Genomic DNA, 16,251 nt, shown 5'->3' on the forward strand with positions numbered 1-16,251 from the left:
GTTATATAACCATTAAATTATACATTATATTTTTCAAATATTATCCTAAAGTAAAAAGTCACTGTTTTAACCTATTTGCAAGTATTGTTTTTACATGACTCGTGCATGTGCAGGTCCACAATAAATTATGTTATTAGGGTATATTGATGACAAAACAAGATAGATTTGTTTGCACAATTTGTTTTAAATTGTATGTAATTCTACAAACGTTTCTTAATGTTACTATTTTTTAACATTATTTGAATTATTCCTTTTATACTTTAATACTCATTACAATTAAACATTTTTAGATAAAAAATGGATGTACTAGAAATATTTTTTGATCACCCATCTGATGAAGATGATGAGGATAACTTCCAACCTCCACGGGAACATCATATAAAGATCCCACATTTTTTTGAAAACATTGTCGTAGCATATTCATTGACAGGTAAAAGAATTTGAAATTTTGCTGTATTATAATAATTTATTGTTTTAAGTTTATATAAATGTTCTTGCATTATATGTTTTGATTACAATAAACTATATTAACCCATACAGCACAGAAGCTTGCAGCAACATTGCTACAGCGTTGCAAGATTACATATTGTAGTGCAATGTTGCAGAGATATTGCAGTATTATTAATTTGCAATATTACTTTAGCAATATTTTAGAAATATCCCTTATAGAAATATCATACTAAGAATCATTGATAATTACTTATTATCCAGTATTTTTAATACTGAAAATAAGTAATTATCAATGATTCTTAGTATGATATTTCTATAAGGGATGACGAATATAATATAATATTTTTTATTTATTTACTAGTTATTTTTGTTACTTATATTTCAAATTCAGTAATATTTCACATCAATAGTGTTTATAGAATAGTACTTAGAATAGTACTTGTTAGTGGTAGTCATTAATACTAGAATTTGTCTTATTATATATTTCTTAAGCTTCTTATACTGTTTTTTCGGAGAAAATACTTTCTTTAGATTTGATATTCGTACTTGTTTAATTTTGTTTTTATTTCATTAAAATATTATATTCTTAAACGAAATATCATTTTTGTAAAATGATAAAAATAAAAACTTTTATTTCATTCAAGGAAATCATGTCATTTGATGAAACAATACTATTGTTTTAAATAGTATTTTATAAAAGTTTCTTTCAAAATTTAGTAATTCGATTCATTTAATTTGGATTTTCTTAGATTTTTTACTTTTTTAATTTGGATTAATCATTATAACATTCTGTTAAAAATCTAAAAGTAATTATATCACTGGTTCATTACATTACATCAATATTCATCGCATATCGATGTTGTTGCGTTGTTTCAATATCTATCAGTAAATTATCCAACGAATACCAAGTAAAAGTTATATAACTATTATTTGATGTTTGTTAGGTATATTATAATATACTGTGAATACTATAAGGATAAATTATATGAACACAAATCGTAAAAATATCGTTGGAGTCATTGGGAATCGCCGCGTGCCGCTCGATCGTTAAGCAACACTTTAACAGAGTCAGGACATAGATGGGTGATCGGTGATATACCGCTTGGGATCGAAATTATCGAGGGAAGATTCACGAAAGTTTTGAGTTGTGTATTGACAATTTTCGATACCTTAGTAGTTTATGAGACATAAGAAAATTAGGAATAATAAATATATTTTTTTAAATATTATAATTTTCTCATTTTTCACATTCGCACAATAATTCTCAGTATTTGATTACTATTAATATTTAATAGTGATTTTATTATCAGTATTCACCAGAAATTAAGTACTGACGAAAAAATTACTGAATTACTGGTAATATATAATCACTAATAATTTTTTAGTATTTATTAGTATGATATTCCTGTAAGAGTGTTATCTGGGATTTTATTTTGTATAATAAAACATATTAATAATATTACATACATATTGCATTGCAATGTTGCTATACAGTTGCGTTGTTATATTGCCGCAAGCGGACATTTTACCGTTGCTGCAATGTTGTAGGAGCATTGCAGCAACATTTTGCAACGTTGTTGCAATGTCACAATATTGCAAAATAATGATGCTGCAATGTTGCTGCAACGCTGCTGTGCTGTATGGGAACATTATTAAAATAGATTTTAAATCTATCTTGTTTTGTTATCAATATACCCTAATGCCATAATTTATTGTGGACTTGCACCTGCACGAGTCATGTAAAAACAATACTTGCAAATAGGTTAAAACAGTGTGACTTTATACTTTAGCATAATATTTGAAAAATATAATATATATTTTAATGCTTTAATTAAGAATAAATAAAATTTTATTAGAAAACAACACCAAATGATTTTATAATTAATAATACAATTTTACAAAATTATTATCTCATGTATTTATCACGGTATTGTTCTGCCTAACTCACTGCTTACAGTCGTGAGACAGCATTATGGCTCCTGCACACAGGACGCGGTAATGCTTGCCGCGCGGCGAAAGTTCGCGCAACAGCCAATCAATATGCTGCTTTCCGTAATAACCTTCTAGCTCTTACGGAAAAATAAGATATTGATTGGCTGTCGCGCGGACTTCCGCCGCGCGACAAGTATTACCGCGTCCTGTGTGCAGTAGCCATTAGGTAGCTTTGGGTTGTTGTGAATCACATAATAATAGTAGATGATGATGTCTAGAACTTATTTCTGCTCTAGGGACTCGGAGAGGTATTATCGGAAACACCCAGTGACGTCTTTAGAACGTTCCTTAGAAGTCTGCTTGCCTGAGATTACTTTAGGATAAATTATGAAGAAATAAAATATTCTATTCATATTAAAATTATAAATCTGCAGAAAATATATATTTCACATATAAAACAATACATAAAATACATGCAATAAATACATAAAATAAACTTACATTTTACTTACTGCATACAATTTATAATGGGTGCTTTCCAGTTGCATATACTGTATTACAGAAAACCAGTTTATTGGTTGCATATTATCTTACAAGATATTTTAAATAATATGTGACCAATAAACTGGTTTTGTGTACGTGTGTGTCAAGATGTGTTAAGCAACTGGAAAGCACCAAATATATTACACTTTAACTTTCTGATGCGTACGTATTTTAAAGGTCATCATACACAAAATTCCGTACGAACTTAAATCGTAAGCGTAAGGAAATCGACCAATCCCAATCGAGTATTCGGCTCTTCGTAATAATGGCTGCGTTCCGAAATTCACTGCCAGTACTGAAATTCTATAATATACGTAACATAAACTATAGATTTTCAGTACTGGCAGTGCATTTCGAAACGCAGCCAATGAAGGGTTACGGAAAGCCGAGTGTTCGATTGGGATTGGTCGATTTCCTTACGCTTACAATTTAAGTTAGTACGGAATTTTGTGTGTGATGGTCTTAACTTTGCAAACTTCGTCGGTATGCTTTCACTGCCTATACGTCATCACGCTTTAATTGGCTTTCGTTGTTCATTTTTAATGGACGTAGGATTCTTATGTAAAATACCAATTGTATAACCATAAAAATTAAAGTCACTATAAAAAATTCTACTCATTTTGTACATAATATGCGAGCGTAGTATTACATTATTTTTCACATTTAAACCATATCGTTTGATGCTTAAAAATTTTCATGGAAACTTACATAATTTACATACAAAGAAGAACATCTACGAGCAAACTGAAAGTTCACGTCAAATATTTCACGTTTTGAGAATTTACCTTTCACAGTTAATGTTCATCTCATTTATTAAATTTACTCATATTATATTATTATATTATATTATAACTATAAATTTAAGTTGTATAATGCTTATTAATGTGTTATATATTACATTGTATTGAAAGATTACGAGTAGGAGCGCCGCGTGGTGGCGCCAGCAGCCGGGAGCTGTAGCGCCCTTCGACTATCGATTACGCGAGCAACCGATATCGATAGTATCGTGGAGAGCGCGCGCAAGTTCGATAGCACAAAAGGCGCAGGATCGGAAACGAGACCGATTCGGGAAACATCGAGAAGCTTCTAGAGATCCGGAAGAAGCTAAAAACCGATTCGAGACGAGAGAAGGACACACTCTCACGGGCGCGGAAAAAACGAAAAGTCGATTGAGAGAGTCGTCGAAAAGTCGATTAAGAGTCGGAAGAATCGTTAGAGAATAGTCGGTATTTCGGTACGAAATCATAGCATAAGTCGCGAGAAACGCTTTATATATTTGTGTAACAGAATAAACGCTTGGTGATTTGTCCAGAGACATTGAAATTATATCCTTATTAATGTTCCCAGAAAGTCCTTAGACCGGCAGTTCGAATCGTTGAAGGTCGTCGGGACGGTTAGGGATATTTACAACGAAGAGAGGAAATCGGGTAGAAATTTAATAGAGAGAATTAGTTTTAGTTAAACCGAAGGAATTTATCTTTCAGTATATACTATAATTACATTTTAATTTTAATAATCTATATTACATAAATATTGCTTTCCACATTTTCATTATTCACTTTTTATATGAAATAACTTATAGTGAAAAGTGAAAAATGAAAATGAAGTTCACGTGAAAGATTCATGATCGCTACCCTGAACTGAACCGGCAGTGAATTTCGGAACGCAGCCATAGTGGAGAGCACACTTGTATGAATATTATATACAGCGGTGTAAATGTAGAGCCACGGTGTAATTATTTGCATTACAAACTATTAACGGCAATGTTAATGTCAATCTAAACGACGTATCTTCTTACAATATGTCTCTATGTTTTCGTGTGCTGCCGGGTAGGCTATCGTCGCTTGTTAGCAATCGCAAATCGTTATCGAAGGTAAATCGTTATCAATTGCGGAAAAACACGTCGTCCGTCTTTTTGAAGCAGGTATATATATATATATATATATATATATATATATATATATAAATTGTAATCTATCAGTCGTTTGCTTGGCAAATCTTGCATAATCCTTATTTTCAAAATATGAAAATTATTAACGAAAATATCCTAACCTCCAAATATCACTCTTACATAATTGTAACTAACTTTCTGTTTCTAACTTTGTTTGACCAGATTAAACAGTCGCTAATTTGAATTCCAATAACAATTCTGTACTGCAGTTTATATATTTGTATGTTTAGGTACAATATGACATTATTGCTACACTGAGATAAACTATTTTTGTAACATTGTAGTTTTTGGACACTCAAGGAATATTCACAAGAGTTTCTACTATAAGCAAAACGCTGGTATCGGATGTAGATTACATATCACATACAAATTTACCACTTACTTCTCTCGACACTTGCAGTCAATGGAATGAAAAATCAGTCAGCTGTCGATTATATCGACATGATAATAATGAACAAAGGAATTTGATGTATTGGTCCCAGATGCGCAGGTTGCAAAGGATGCAAAGGCTCAGTGCTGTCGCTAAAAATAGAAAACACATAGTTCCCATAGGAATTACGTCAAGTGATGTTACAGTGTTTCAGATACAAAGTGTTATAGGCAATGTTAAGAATAATTCATTTTTAGATAATAATAGGGTAGTCGTGCCTATGTTGGAAGATCTTCATGGTAGTTCAGAATTGAACATCAAAAATATCCTATTTACGAATAATGTAATTGCCTTAAAAACAAGTCAGCAGCAATCATCGTCACCGTCATCACAAGATAACGAGGGTAAACCTTCGCAGGAACAACTGCAATATGTACTCGACTGTCTTAGTCAAGATGTATGTTATGATATATGAGGTGTTAGGATTATTGTTCTTTTCTATCATAAATATAAATATTTTTTAAAGTAGAATTGTGTAATTAAGCAGAAAATACAATAATCCTAGAACATTAATACATGTACATGTTGTTACATCAAACAGTTTAGTTCTATTGCATTGTTTGTAGTTACCAAAGTTGTTCATGAAGTCTCAGAATTATTCAATATATACTGAAGATATAATTTTCATCAATAACATAAGAGGAGTAACAACAAAGTAAGTTAAATATGACTTTTTTCTCTTAAATAGTACTGATAAATTTATTGCAGAAATTGCAAGTACTTAAAATTTAGATTTGATTCTGAATAGTAAATGTCATTCTGATCTCTCTCTCTCTCTCACACACACACACACGTTCACAAGTACATGATGTCTCATATTGCTGTATGAAAAATTCCAGTAATTTATCAAGAAATATACAGGGTGTCTCAGACCTCCATGATGACCCTTAGTGAGAACATAGAATGGACTAAGGTAAGCAAGAAAGTCTTGTGCCGTTTTGCGATATTTGCAATAATAGTCGAGATATTAATTAAAAAAGATTGGTGAATGATCACGCGCGATTTGGTAGATGTTGCAGTGGTGCCGTCTGCTGTTGTATACTTATACATTGTTGTATACTTATACATTAAGTCAAACTGAACACAAAAGTCCTCTATCATTTTGCACATGACCATATAGATTTTCAAATATTAACGAAAATTGTTACATATATGATTGTATACCATAATGCACAAATTTTCTTTAATTAATATTAAAAAATCTATGTGGTCATTTACAAAATAGTAAGACTTTTTTGTTTAGTTTGACTTAATGTATAAGTATACAACGGCAGACAACGCCACTGCAGCTCAATTACCATATTGCGCGTGATTATTCACCAATCTTTTTTAATTAATATCTCGACTATTATTGCGAATATCGCAAAACGGCACAGGACTTTCTTGCTCACCTCAATTCGTTCTACATTCTCACAAAGGGTCATTATGAATGTCTAAGACACCCTGTATACAGATTGTCTGACACAAAACACGCCAACATACATGTACAGATAAATTAGGTCAAATTGAACAAAAATTTCTCTACCATTTTTCAAATAACCACAAAATTTTTAGTTATTAACAAAAGAAGATTAGCAAATCAGTGCACGCGATGCTATAAGACAACCTTAACAGATAGGAGTTCATTGAATATAGATGAGACTTGCGACTATTAGTGACACATACGATACGCTCGCGATATGTCAAAAACAATTATGTCCATACTATACGTATCATTATTCCTTTAGTTATCAACTGATAGCCATCGTCGCTAAGTAGCAGTCGCGATCTCAATCATTTTCAATAAGCTCGCGTCTACAAAGCACGTTCCACAGCATACATTGATTCCCTAATCTTTTATTAGTATTTCGAAATTTTATGTGAAAAATGGGTCAAGAATTTTTTGTTCAGTTTGACCTAATCTATTTGTACATGTACGTACATTGTCATGTGCCAGTACTATATATATATATATTTTTTTTTTCTTTTTTTTTTAGATTTATTTAGAAAACCTAAAATTTTATTCAGTATTTAATATGTTTCTGTATATTATTTGTACGTATATAATATTTTGAGAGATATTGTAGGGGACTTATAAGCTATATGAAACAATTAGTATTTCTAAAGGCATTTGGTCACTTAAAATTCGCATATGTCAAGTTCGATATCATAAAGATAACGATGCATACCGAGGATGCTACAGTGAAAGTACGTTGGCGTATACGAGGCCTTTCAGGCATAAAAATGATCAGCGTGTTTTGGAAGTATAAAATTTGGGATATAAAAGAAGCTATAGAAAAGGATGCTGAGATGTAAGTTTACAATTTACTGTTATAAATATATGTAAAATTCTTTTTAGAGAAATTTATTGATCTTCACCAAACGCTAGAAATTTTATTAAGTTGTTGACTCAACACCGTGCAATAATCGTTTAAATAAAAAGATATTACAGAAAATTAAAGAATTTATAATGGTATGACTTTAATCGTACTAATTTATATGTACGTATAATGGTTTTCTTTCTTATATTTTACTATTAATTAGAGTAATATTTTTTACTTCTCATGTTTTTATGGTAACTGTTATGAGTTCAATTAAATTTATGAATATATTTTTGGTTTTGTCTTTAGGGAGAATCGTTTAAACTTTAGGGAGCATCGTTTAAACTTTTATTTGTTTAAACTAAGGTTTATCTCTGAGTTCTAATATTCAATGTCAGTACTGAAAATCTATAGTTTATGTTATGTATATTACAGATTTTTAGTATTGGCAGTGAATATCGGCAGTATATATTATATAGTCTATCTTATAGAAAATAATTATAACAATTTTACAGTTGGTACGATGGTTTTTCTACCTACTACGTAAATGGCGAGGGAAAAGTTTATAAGCATATCGTGGATAAAGTAATACCCGATCAAGATGTAGCAGAGAAAAAAGATGAATTGCGTATTGCACCGAAATTAGCACTATTTACAGGTCTGACGGACGTGTTCAACAATGACGAATATTTTTTCGAGTTGAATACTACATTAAAATTGAATCAGTTAGAATAAACGATTTGGCGAGCACGAGACAGTTTGCAAAATTATTTGAGGAAAAATGGCTTTATTAATAGTCGTATCAATGACTTTTAATTAGTTTTAAATTTATCATTACAGCAAACAAAAGTACGATGGATAGTGTAAAAAATATGTGAATTAAAAAGTGTATATTAAAGTCTTTTTGTATAATTATAAACTATTTGCATCCGTTTGTTTAACAACCAGAATAAATTTACGTAGATGTCTTTAAAGAAATGTCTGTAAAGAAATCTAATGATTATAATATAATTCACAAATGTTACAAAATGCGTATCATATTAATTAGATACCTTTTGTACCTACAAAGTATAATTGTCTTAACATATAATGTAATTAAGTTTCCTATCTTTTCTATAATCGTATGTATACTCTATTATTTATCGTTTATTCAAAGGAGTAAGAATGACATGTCAAAACTGTGATTATAATAGTTTTACATTAATATAAATCTAACAGAAAAAATGTCTACACACTGCGTTACATATCACCATTATAACTAGAGTTATTTATAGAATTTTCAGACTTACGTACATAAAATAAACCAAGTATAAGACCTGAAGTTCATGTAAAAAGAGAAAAGGCGAATGCCATATCTTCGTCTTTCTTTTATTGTGTAATCCAGAGAGAGAGAAAGAGATACGAGGTCTTCGTTTTCAGTTATTTTTTTTTATACGATTTTCGGTACTAAAATTATGGACACGCTCGGCTTATTCTTATCATGTCTATGCTTACACATAAACGTAAAATCGAAATATAAATAACTCGTATAAATAACTCTATAATAGTAAAAAGCATACATAATATAGTGTGTACGATTAAAAAATAATTAAGTCAAAAAAGAAAACTCAGCATTTACATCGATGAATCTCACAATAGATTCCGTATTCAGTAGAAAAATATGCCTTCCAAAAACAAATTTTCCCATTGAATACATATAACATGCTATACACATGTGCACGCGTGCATATGCGTACACGCATATACACACACGCGCGCGCGAGCTCAATGCTCATACACATAGAATACATGGTATATATAATTGAACATCAATTTAATTTTTGTTATAAAATATTTATATAATTTTTTATAAATATAATATAAAAGATGCAGATATTAGTTGCATACGAGACCTGCAAAAAAAATACTATAAGTATTATAAATATATTCTAATACTATAATACTATCTAATCTTATAATACTATAAGTATTATAAATACATTCAGTAAAAAATTGATTTTTCCTAATAATGAATATATTTTGAAATTCTAAAGAAATATTAAAACTAGAGTTTTTTTCGAAGACATTAATAGACGTATTTTTACCGAGATAATCATCCATTAACGTTCCAATAGCGAACTGAAAAAAAAAAATATATATATATAACTATATTAGTAAAAATAGTATATATATTATAAATATTATATTATATTAATATATTATATTATAATATAAATATTATATTATTAATATAATATTTATATTATAATATAAATATTATATTAAAAATAGTATATATATTAGTAACTATATTAGTAAAAAAAAATATATATACAGGGTGTCCCGAAACTACCGGATGTTATTTTAATGGCAGATTCTTTAGAACATTTTAAAACGAAAACTTCCATACAAAAATATCGAGGCTATAATGGTTTTCAAACAGGAAGCGATTATATTTCACCAATAACAGGGCTGAGATTTCGCGCGCTCAGGCACGCCGAAATGACAAGTGATAAAGGTGCCACACGCAGTATAGAATAGTGGATAGCTTCATGGTAATAATTGATCGACACTTTGACAGATTAAGTTGAAATGTCATTTTTACTTGAATCATATTTAAGATATCTTACAACTGTTATTCATATAAAAGATATGCTAATGCAATGTGTAGAGAAGCAGCAAAACATTATGACAATGTTATTGTAAATTTATACAATAATCATGATATCGTAAAAAAAGTGACATTCATAGGAGCAACTTTATCACTTGTCATTTCCACGTGCCTGAGCGCGCGAAATCTCAGTCCTGTTATTGGTAAAATATAATCGCTTCCCGTTTGAAAACTATTATAGCCTCGACATTTTTGTATAAAAGTTTTCGTTTAAAATATTCTAAAGAACCTACCATTAAAATAACATCCGATAGTTTCGGGACACCCTGTATATAACTATTTAGTATATGTATAAATTAATATATATAAAGCATATATAATAGCTATATATTCATTTTTTAATATAATACTAACAATTCCTGTAGCATCAACTCTCGTGCCCACAATTTTTAGCCTGATTTCGTCATCCGCTTGAATAATGACATCCTGAAAGGCAACTTATAAATTTTATTTAAAATTTTTTCATGACATACACATATTTACCTCTTCCTTTGATTTATAACAAGCTGGGTTCACATTTGGACAGAACTGCATATCTTCAGGAATTGACTGTAAAAATTTAAGTTTATAGATTAATTTACATTAGATTATATATAGTTAGTTAAACAATTAATTTACATATACAGTTCTTATTTAATTAACTTAAGAAAAGGTTTTATATTATTAATATGTATTTACTAATGTCAAATAGCAAAGACAGTTTTTTTTAAAGTACTAAAAATCGCACACTCTGACCAATTTTCAGTTGAATACAGTCGATTATTTTAGATAACAAAAATATAACTTAACATTTTATATTTTTGTAACTACACCTCTCTCTCAAATGTAAAAAAATATCTTTATCCCCCTCATAAATCTTAACACTTTTCACATCTTGACTCTCTTCACACTTTTTGTTTCTTCTCCAAAAATTAATTAAAGAATATTGATCTGTGACTATCCATTTGTTCTTTTCTGTTCAAAAAATTTCGTTTTTAATCACTTATAGAAAATATGAGCAATTATGGATATTTTTACATAAAACATTGAATTTGGGATTAATTGAACAATCTACAATTCAAAGTAAGCATACTTAGAAAATTACAAAAAAATTATCATTTTTACGAATTTTGTATGATAAAATAGCAAAAAATAAAAAGTCTACTTTTTATGTATACTTTTAGGTGTCGGAATAATCTTTCGGCAATAACTAAAATACATAATTTCTAGTTCTCAAAACGAGATATATGAAACAATAGTGTATATAAAAATTTCATATTTTATATCCTTCACAATGGCATATTCAGATTTTTTTAAGATTTTAAACTTTCTTATCTCATTCTCTGTCATATTAACTTTGTAAATTGTAACATTTTTAAGGACAAAAATTAAAGAGCAAAATTAGAGGTAATATTATTTATAAAATAATATCTCGTATCTTAATTTTTCTTTTTCTGAGATTTTGAATCATGGCATATTTTTTCTTGTATTCAGAAAGTTCATTAAATGTAAATGGTTGCACTCTGAAATATGCTTATAGTTCTGAAATTTGTAGTTGATCTTACATATATTATAGATTTTTAATACAAATGTGAATAATTATTCATTTTTCAAGCATATCATTGAAATTATTTCAAATGTATTAAAAATTTCACTTCAATTTTGCAAATCTACTATTTTCATTCATTTGTTCTTCCTAGTAAGTGTATACAGTTTTCTAAATTTATAATTCCATATTTGAAACTTTGATGTCTTTGCAAAATCTAAATACACTACTAGAAAAATTATAAAATACAATAAAACTTTGTGTATAAAATATATTTCCATTTATTCTCTAGTTTTAATATATTTAATAGTTTTAATTGAAAATTAAGTTAAAATACCTTTAGTAATTTCCTTCTTAATAAGAGATATAATTGCTTACATGATGAGATATGAAGCATGAAAGTGGTCCTATTTCAGCAAACATCCCGACCTATAAAAGTAAAGTATAAACAAAATATTCAGATATAATTTGATAATTAATTTTATTAGTCTAATCTAAATAGATTATTAGAATAAATAATTGAATAAGTAAGATTGTAATGCTTTCACAAATATTATACCTTATTTACTTGAGTAACAATTGCATCCAATACTTCACCCTTAAATGGTCTGAATACAATAGCTTTATATTTTACTGGGTAAATTACAAAGCCTTGTCCAGGTTGTATAATACCAGCTCCTATATTATCAATTGTCGTAACAGCGACGACAAAACCATATCTAAACCATTGTACAGTTAGAACTAAAACTTATAATGTTAAAGCTTAAAATAAATACTCACTTTCCTGTGCAAGTACCTTCTACTTCAGTATAAAGTTTCTGTTTTACTGTATCTAGTAATTGAGGACCAAAATATCGGGGATGCAACAAAATCTCGTGCTCCAATGAAATCTGCTCATTTGTAACATTAAATAAGAAATAATTTTTTATGTTTGCCTTTCAATTTTTATCATATTTTCAATTATATCAAATTGTTATAATTTTATATTAATAATAAAATTTAAATCGCTTTAGTATATTCACGAAAATAAAGATTGAATAAAGGTTAATTTCCTTATACTAAAATTAATGTAAAAAAAGCGTAAAAATTATTTACGTGGTAAAACATGATGTATATGTATTAGTTGGAAAAAATATATGATTAGTATCTATACTAGAAGATTTTAGGTAAATCGGACAATCTTTCAACACAGACTTCTCTATATATAAACTAGATTACTAATCCCGTATTTAGCGAGTGGTTGGAAAAATATCGGGCGGCCATCTTTAGGTGCGTTCAGATTCCCTACTCGAGTGCACTCTGTTACTAGAAACACTGTGTGCTTTCCAGTTGCGTACACTCCGTTACACAAAACCAGTTTATTGGTTGTATATTATCTTACAAGATATTTTAGATAATATGTAACCAATAAACTGGTTTTGTGTACGAGTGTGCCAAGATGGTTAAGCAATTGGAAAGCACCCACTATAGCCCATATTGTCCTGAGGTTTGTTCGAGTTGCTTGTACTTTTCACACTTTTACACCTAGTGTCCGTTGGGTGTATATCAGTTGGACACGGGGCAATTGGACACAGTCCAATCACAAGTCGCTGTTCCAAGGGACCCTACAAATGTCTCTAATCATACGGTGCTGTGATTGGCTGTGTCCAAAGCACCGTGTCCAAGTGCACCGCTCCCTTATCGGAATTACTGCGCGGGAGTACCTTACATTGGTACAGGAACAACAAGAAGGTGTGGAAAGAGTGGAATGACTTCACGAACGCATTTCGGGAACAGTATTTCCCATATAGATCCGCTCCCGTGTCCGTTGCATACTAGTGCACTCCAAACAACACAAATTTTCAAAAATATATTCTGAATACGTTTTCAAGATGGAGGGATGTCATCAGAATATTTTTAGGACGTCCTTTGAAAATGTGAGCTGTCTGAAAATAGCTAATATCCAATAAGTTTATTCGCATTAATTGAACTTTTTACACTTTCACACTTAGTGCACATTAATTCTTTATGGCTCCTGCACACAGGACGCGGTAATGCTTGCCGCGCGGCGGAAGTCCGCGCGACAGCCAATCAATATGTTGTTTTTCCGTAGGAGCTAGAAGGTTATTACGGAATCATCAGAATATTCTTAGGACGTATTTGTATGTACTTGGCCGGAAAAAAAACTTTGGTTGGAAAACTATTCTTTTAAATTATTTGTATTTCGTATGAAGAGTTTTGAAGTACAATTGAAAAGATTTGTGAATCATTCTATTACTTGTAATTAATTGTTCTTTTTTGGACCATGTATTTAGCCGGAAATAATAACCGGTAAATTAAACAAAGATTCGGTATGGTATCGTTTGTATTTCGTATGAAGAGTTAAGAAGTATCATTAAAAAGGTTTGTGAGTCATCCAGATAATTTTAATTAAATGTTAAAAAATCATATATTTCACCGAAATATCGATCTCAAGCGCTGCTGTGGAAGTACCGTCAGGCACGATCGGTGTACTATCTAGTATTTCAATACTCATGGTTCATTTTCGGGTAATTATGTATAATAATCGCTCCTGCACAAAGGACGCGGTAATGCTTGCCGCGCGGCAGAAGTTTGTGCGACAGCCAATCAATATGCTGCTTTCCGTAATAACCTTCTAGCTCTTACGGAAAAACAACATATTGATTGGCTGTCGCACAAACTTCTGCCGCGCGGCAAGCATTACCGCGTCCTGTGTGCAGGAGCCATAAGGCCTTTTTCGAATTTTGATATTTTTTTGCAGCTCTTTTGTTAAAAATATTTATTTTGACTCCAACATTGATAATTGTTCGGGATTCGAAACAGATGAGCTTCAAAGATAATATTTCAGTCAATTCAGTAAATTCAATAATATTTCAGGAAATATAAGTGACACATAACATCTGTTCCGAAACTTGAGCATATTTATTCGCAAGTGATATCGAGCAAGGACACATAAACAAGCGGGTCCGTGGCGCGTGCCGTATAATCAGTTCGCCACGTCGAAGTAATCTTTGACGTTGACATAGCAACCGCGGCCTAAACAACAATTCCACGAATCATCAGCCGGCACGCGCCGCGGATCCTCGCATCTCAACGCTTTATCTCCTTTTAAGGAGATCAAGTAATATGTCAATTTAACGATCATCTCAACGCCAATCCACGCGCGACAGAACACAACCCAACGGGTATATTAGACACCGTTCGCGGCAACTACGGTCACTTCTTCTTCTTCGCACTAGTTTTCAGCTTCAGCGCATCTAGAGCCATCGTGGTCCTCGAGTCATCAGTTTCTTTTATCGTCATTCTAATTTGCTCGGGTGACTCTCAATTGCTTCATGTGAAGCAAATTACGAACGTAAAATCGAAGCCTGCCGTTCGCGAGGCTCTCACCGTTTAACAGTGTGTTCTCTCGCGCGACTGATTACGCTCGGTTTCTGATCCACGCGAAATCACGTCCGGACTCAGCTCCCAGACCTTTCGCGACTATCTGGGATTTAGGAGCAATTTATTGTAATTTTTGGAACTGGTTGCGTCAGATTTAAATCAAGCTTCGACAACAATCTGCGAGTCACAATCCGAGGTCACCGCGCTTGAAGATCTCCGTCGTCCGCGGCAAGATTTCCGACGCGTACTCCTCTTCAACAAGTTATCCGTCGCGATTGTTGTGATCGGCTGATCGATTGTGAGAAGATTTCCGTTTTCAACCAAGTCAAGCATGAAATCAACACGACTAACAGATCACATGTGCTACCAGAATAAAGTTTTGTTAATACGAAGTCTAGGTTGCTTTACTTTGGCATTACATCAATTCGTCTCCCGTTCCTCACGTCACCGGGTCTCGTGCGAGGCCGTACCGGCAATCAGAAATTGCGCGGAATAACGCCGCAATTCTGATATAATACAATAACCAATCGGGGGAGTCCGAAAAATATGCAAGTTATATATTGTTTTAACTTTTTTTAATTTTTTTTTACATGTCAAACGTTGCTGTTTTCCCACAATTTAAACAAGTTACTGATCTTTTAATCACATTATGTAACTGCAATATCGAACGACTAGCGGGGGGCTGTGCCCCCGCACCCCCCCTCAAAACTAACCTACCTATCGTCACATTAACCGTCAGTCATTATTTATTAAAGTGTTCAACTTTTATGTTAATGTGACGATAGGTTAGGTTGGGTTAGTTTTGAGGGAGGGTGCGGGGGGCGCAGCCCCCCGCTAGTCATTCGATATTGCAGTTATTATTCGATATTGCTCGTTAACAGTACACAGTATCGTTTTTGTACATACAGTATCCAAAAATTATACTCATTTTGTGCAACTTCTTTTGTTAATAACTTTTTAACGAACAACGAGCGACGGCTAAAACCTTCTGAGAGTTACTCAGGAGGGTGACCTCTACAATATATGTCAAGGTCAAGGTCATTGGAACTGATTCTTCTATAGTCTATAATAACCGAAACTTCTTTT

General features: G+C 31.4%; 2 protein-coding genes across 3 annotated transcripts; one reads left to right on the top strand and one right to left on the bottom strand.

Moving 5' to 3' along the window:
* Positions 1-4,557: 4,557 nt before the first annotated feature.
* LOC116852831 lies at positions 4,558-8,584 on the top strand. 2 transcript variants are annotated; one of them, XM_032833539.1, is made up of 5 exons: positions 4,558-4,849; positions 5,161-5,703; positions 5,873-5,961; positions 7,373-7,597; positions 8,122-8,584. In XM_032833539.1, exons 1-5 carry the CDS (start codon positions 4,727-4,729, stop codon positions 8,339-8,341), a joined length of 1,200 nt encoding a protein of 399 aa, XP_032689430.1. In that variant the 5' UTR covers positions 4,558-4,726; the 3' UTR covers positions 8,342-8,584. The 2 variants fall into 2 exon arrangements, with proteins under 2 accessions (XP_032689430.1, XP_032689431.1); XM_032833540.1 differs by having other exon boundaries at positions 4,559-4,798.
* A 148-nt stretch (positions 8,585-8,732) lies between these two features.
* On the bottom strand, positions 8,733-13,065 carry LOC116852832 (DNA-directed RNA polymerase II subunit RPB7). The gene is made up of 8 exons (XM_032833541.1): positions 12,877-13,065; positions 12,562-12,671; positions 12,341-12,500; positions 12,160-12,210; positions 10,740-10,805; positions 10,611-10,682; positions 9,691-9,724; positions 8,733-9,498 (listed from the first exon to the last, which is right to left on the bottom strand). The coding sequence occupies exons 1-8, from the start codon at positions 12,886-12,888 to the stop codon at positions 9,482-9,484; spliced, it is 522 nt and encodes a 173-aa protein (XP_032689432.1). The 5' UTR covers positions 12,889-13,065; the 3' UTR covers positions 8,733-9,481.
* Positions 13,066-16,251: the final 3,186 nt, after the last annotated feature.

Source organism: Odontomachus brunneus, unplaced genomic scaffold, assembly GCF_010583005.1.
Source record: "Odontomachus brunneus isolate Ranch 3 - 2012 unplaced genomic scaffold, Obru_v1 Obru_scaffold_258, whole genome shotgun sequence".
NCBI classification, from domain to species: domain Eukaryota; kingdom Metazoa; phylum Arthropoda; class Insecta; order Hymenoptera; family Formicidae; genus Odontomachus; species Odontomachus brunneus.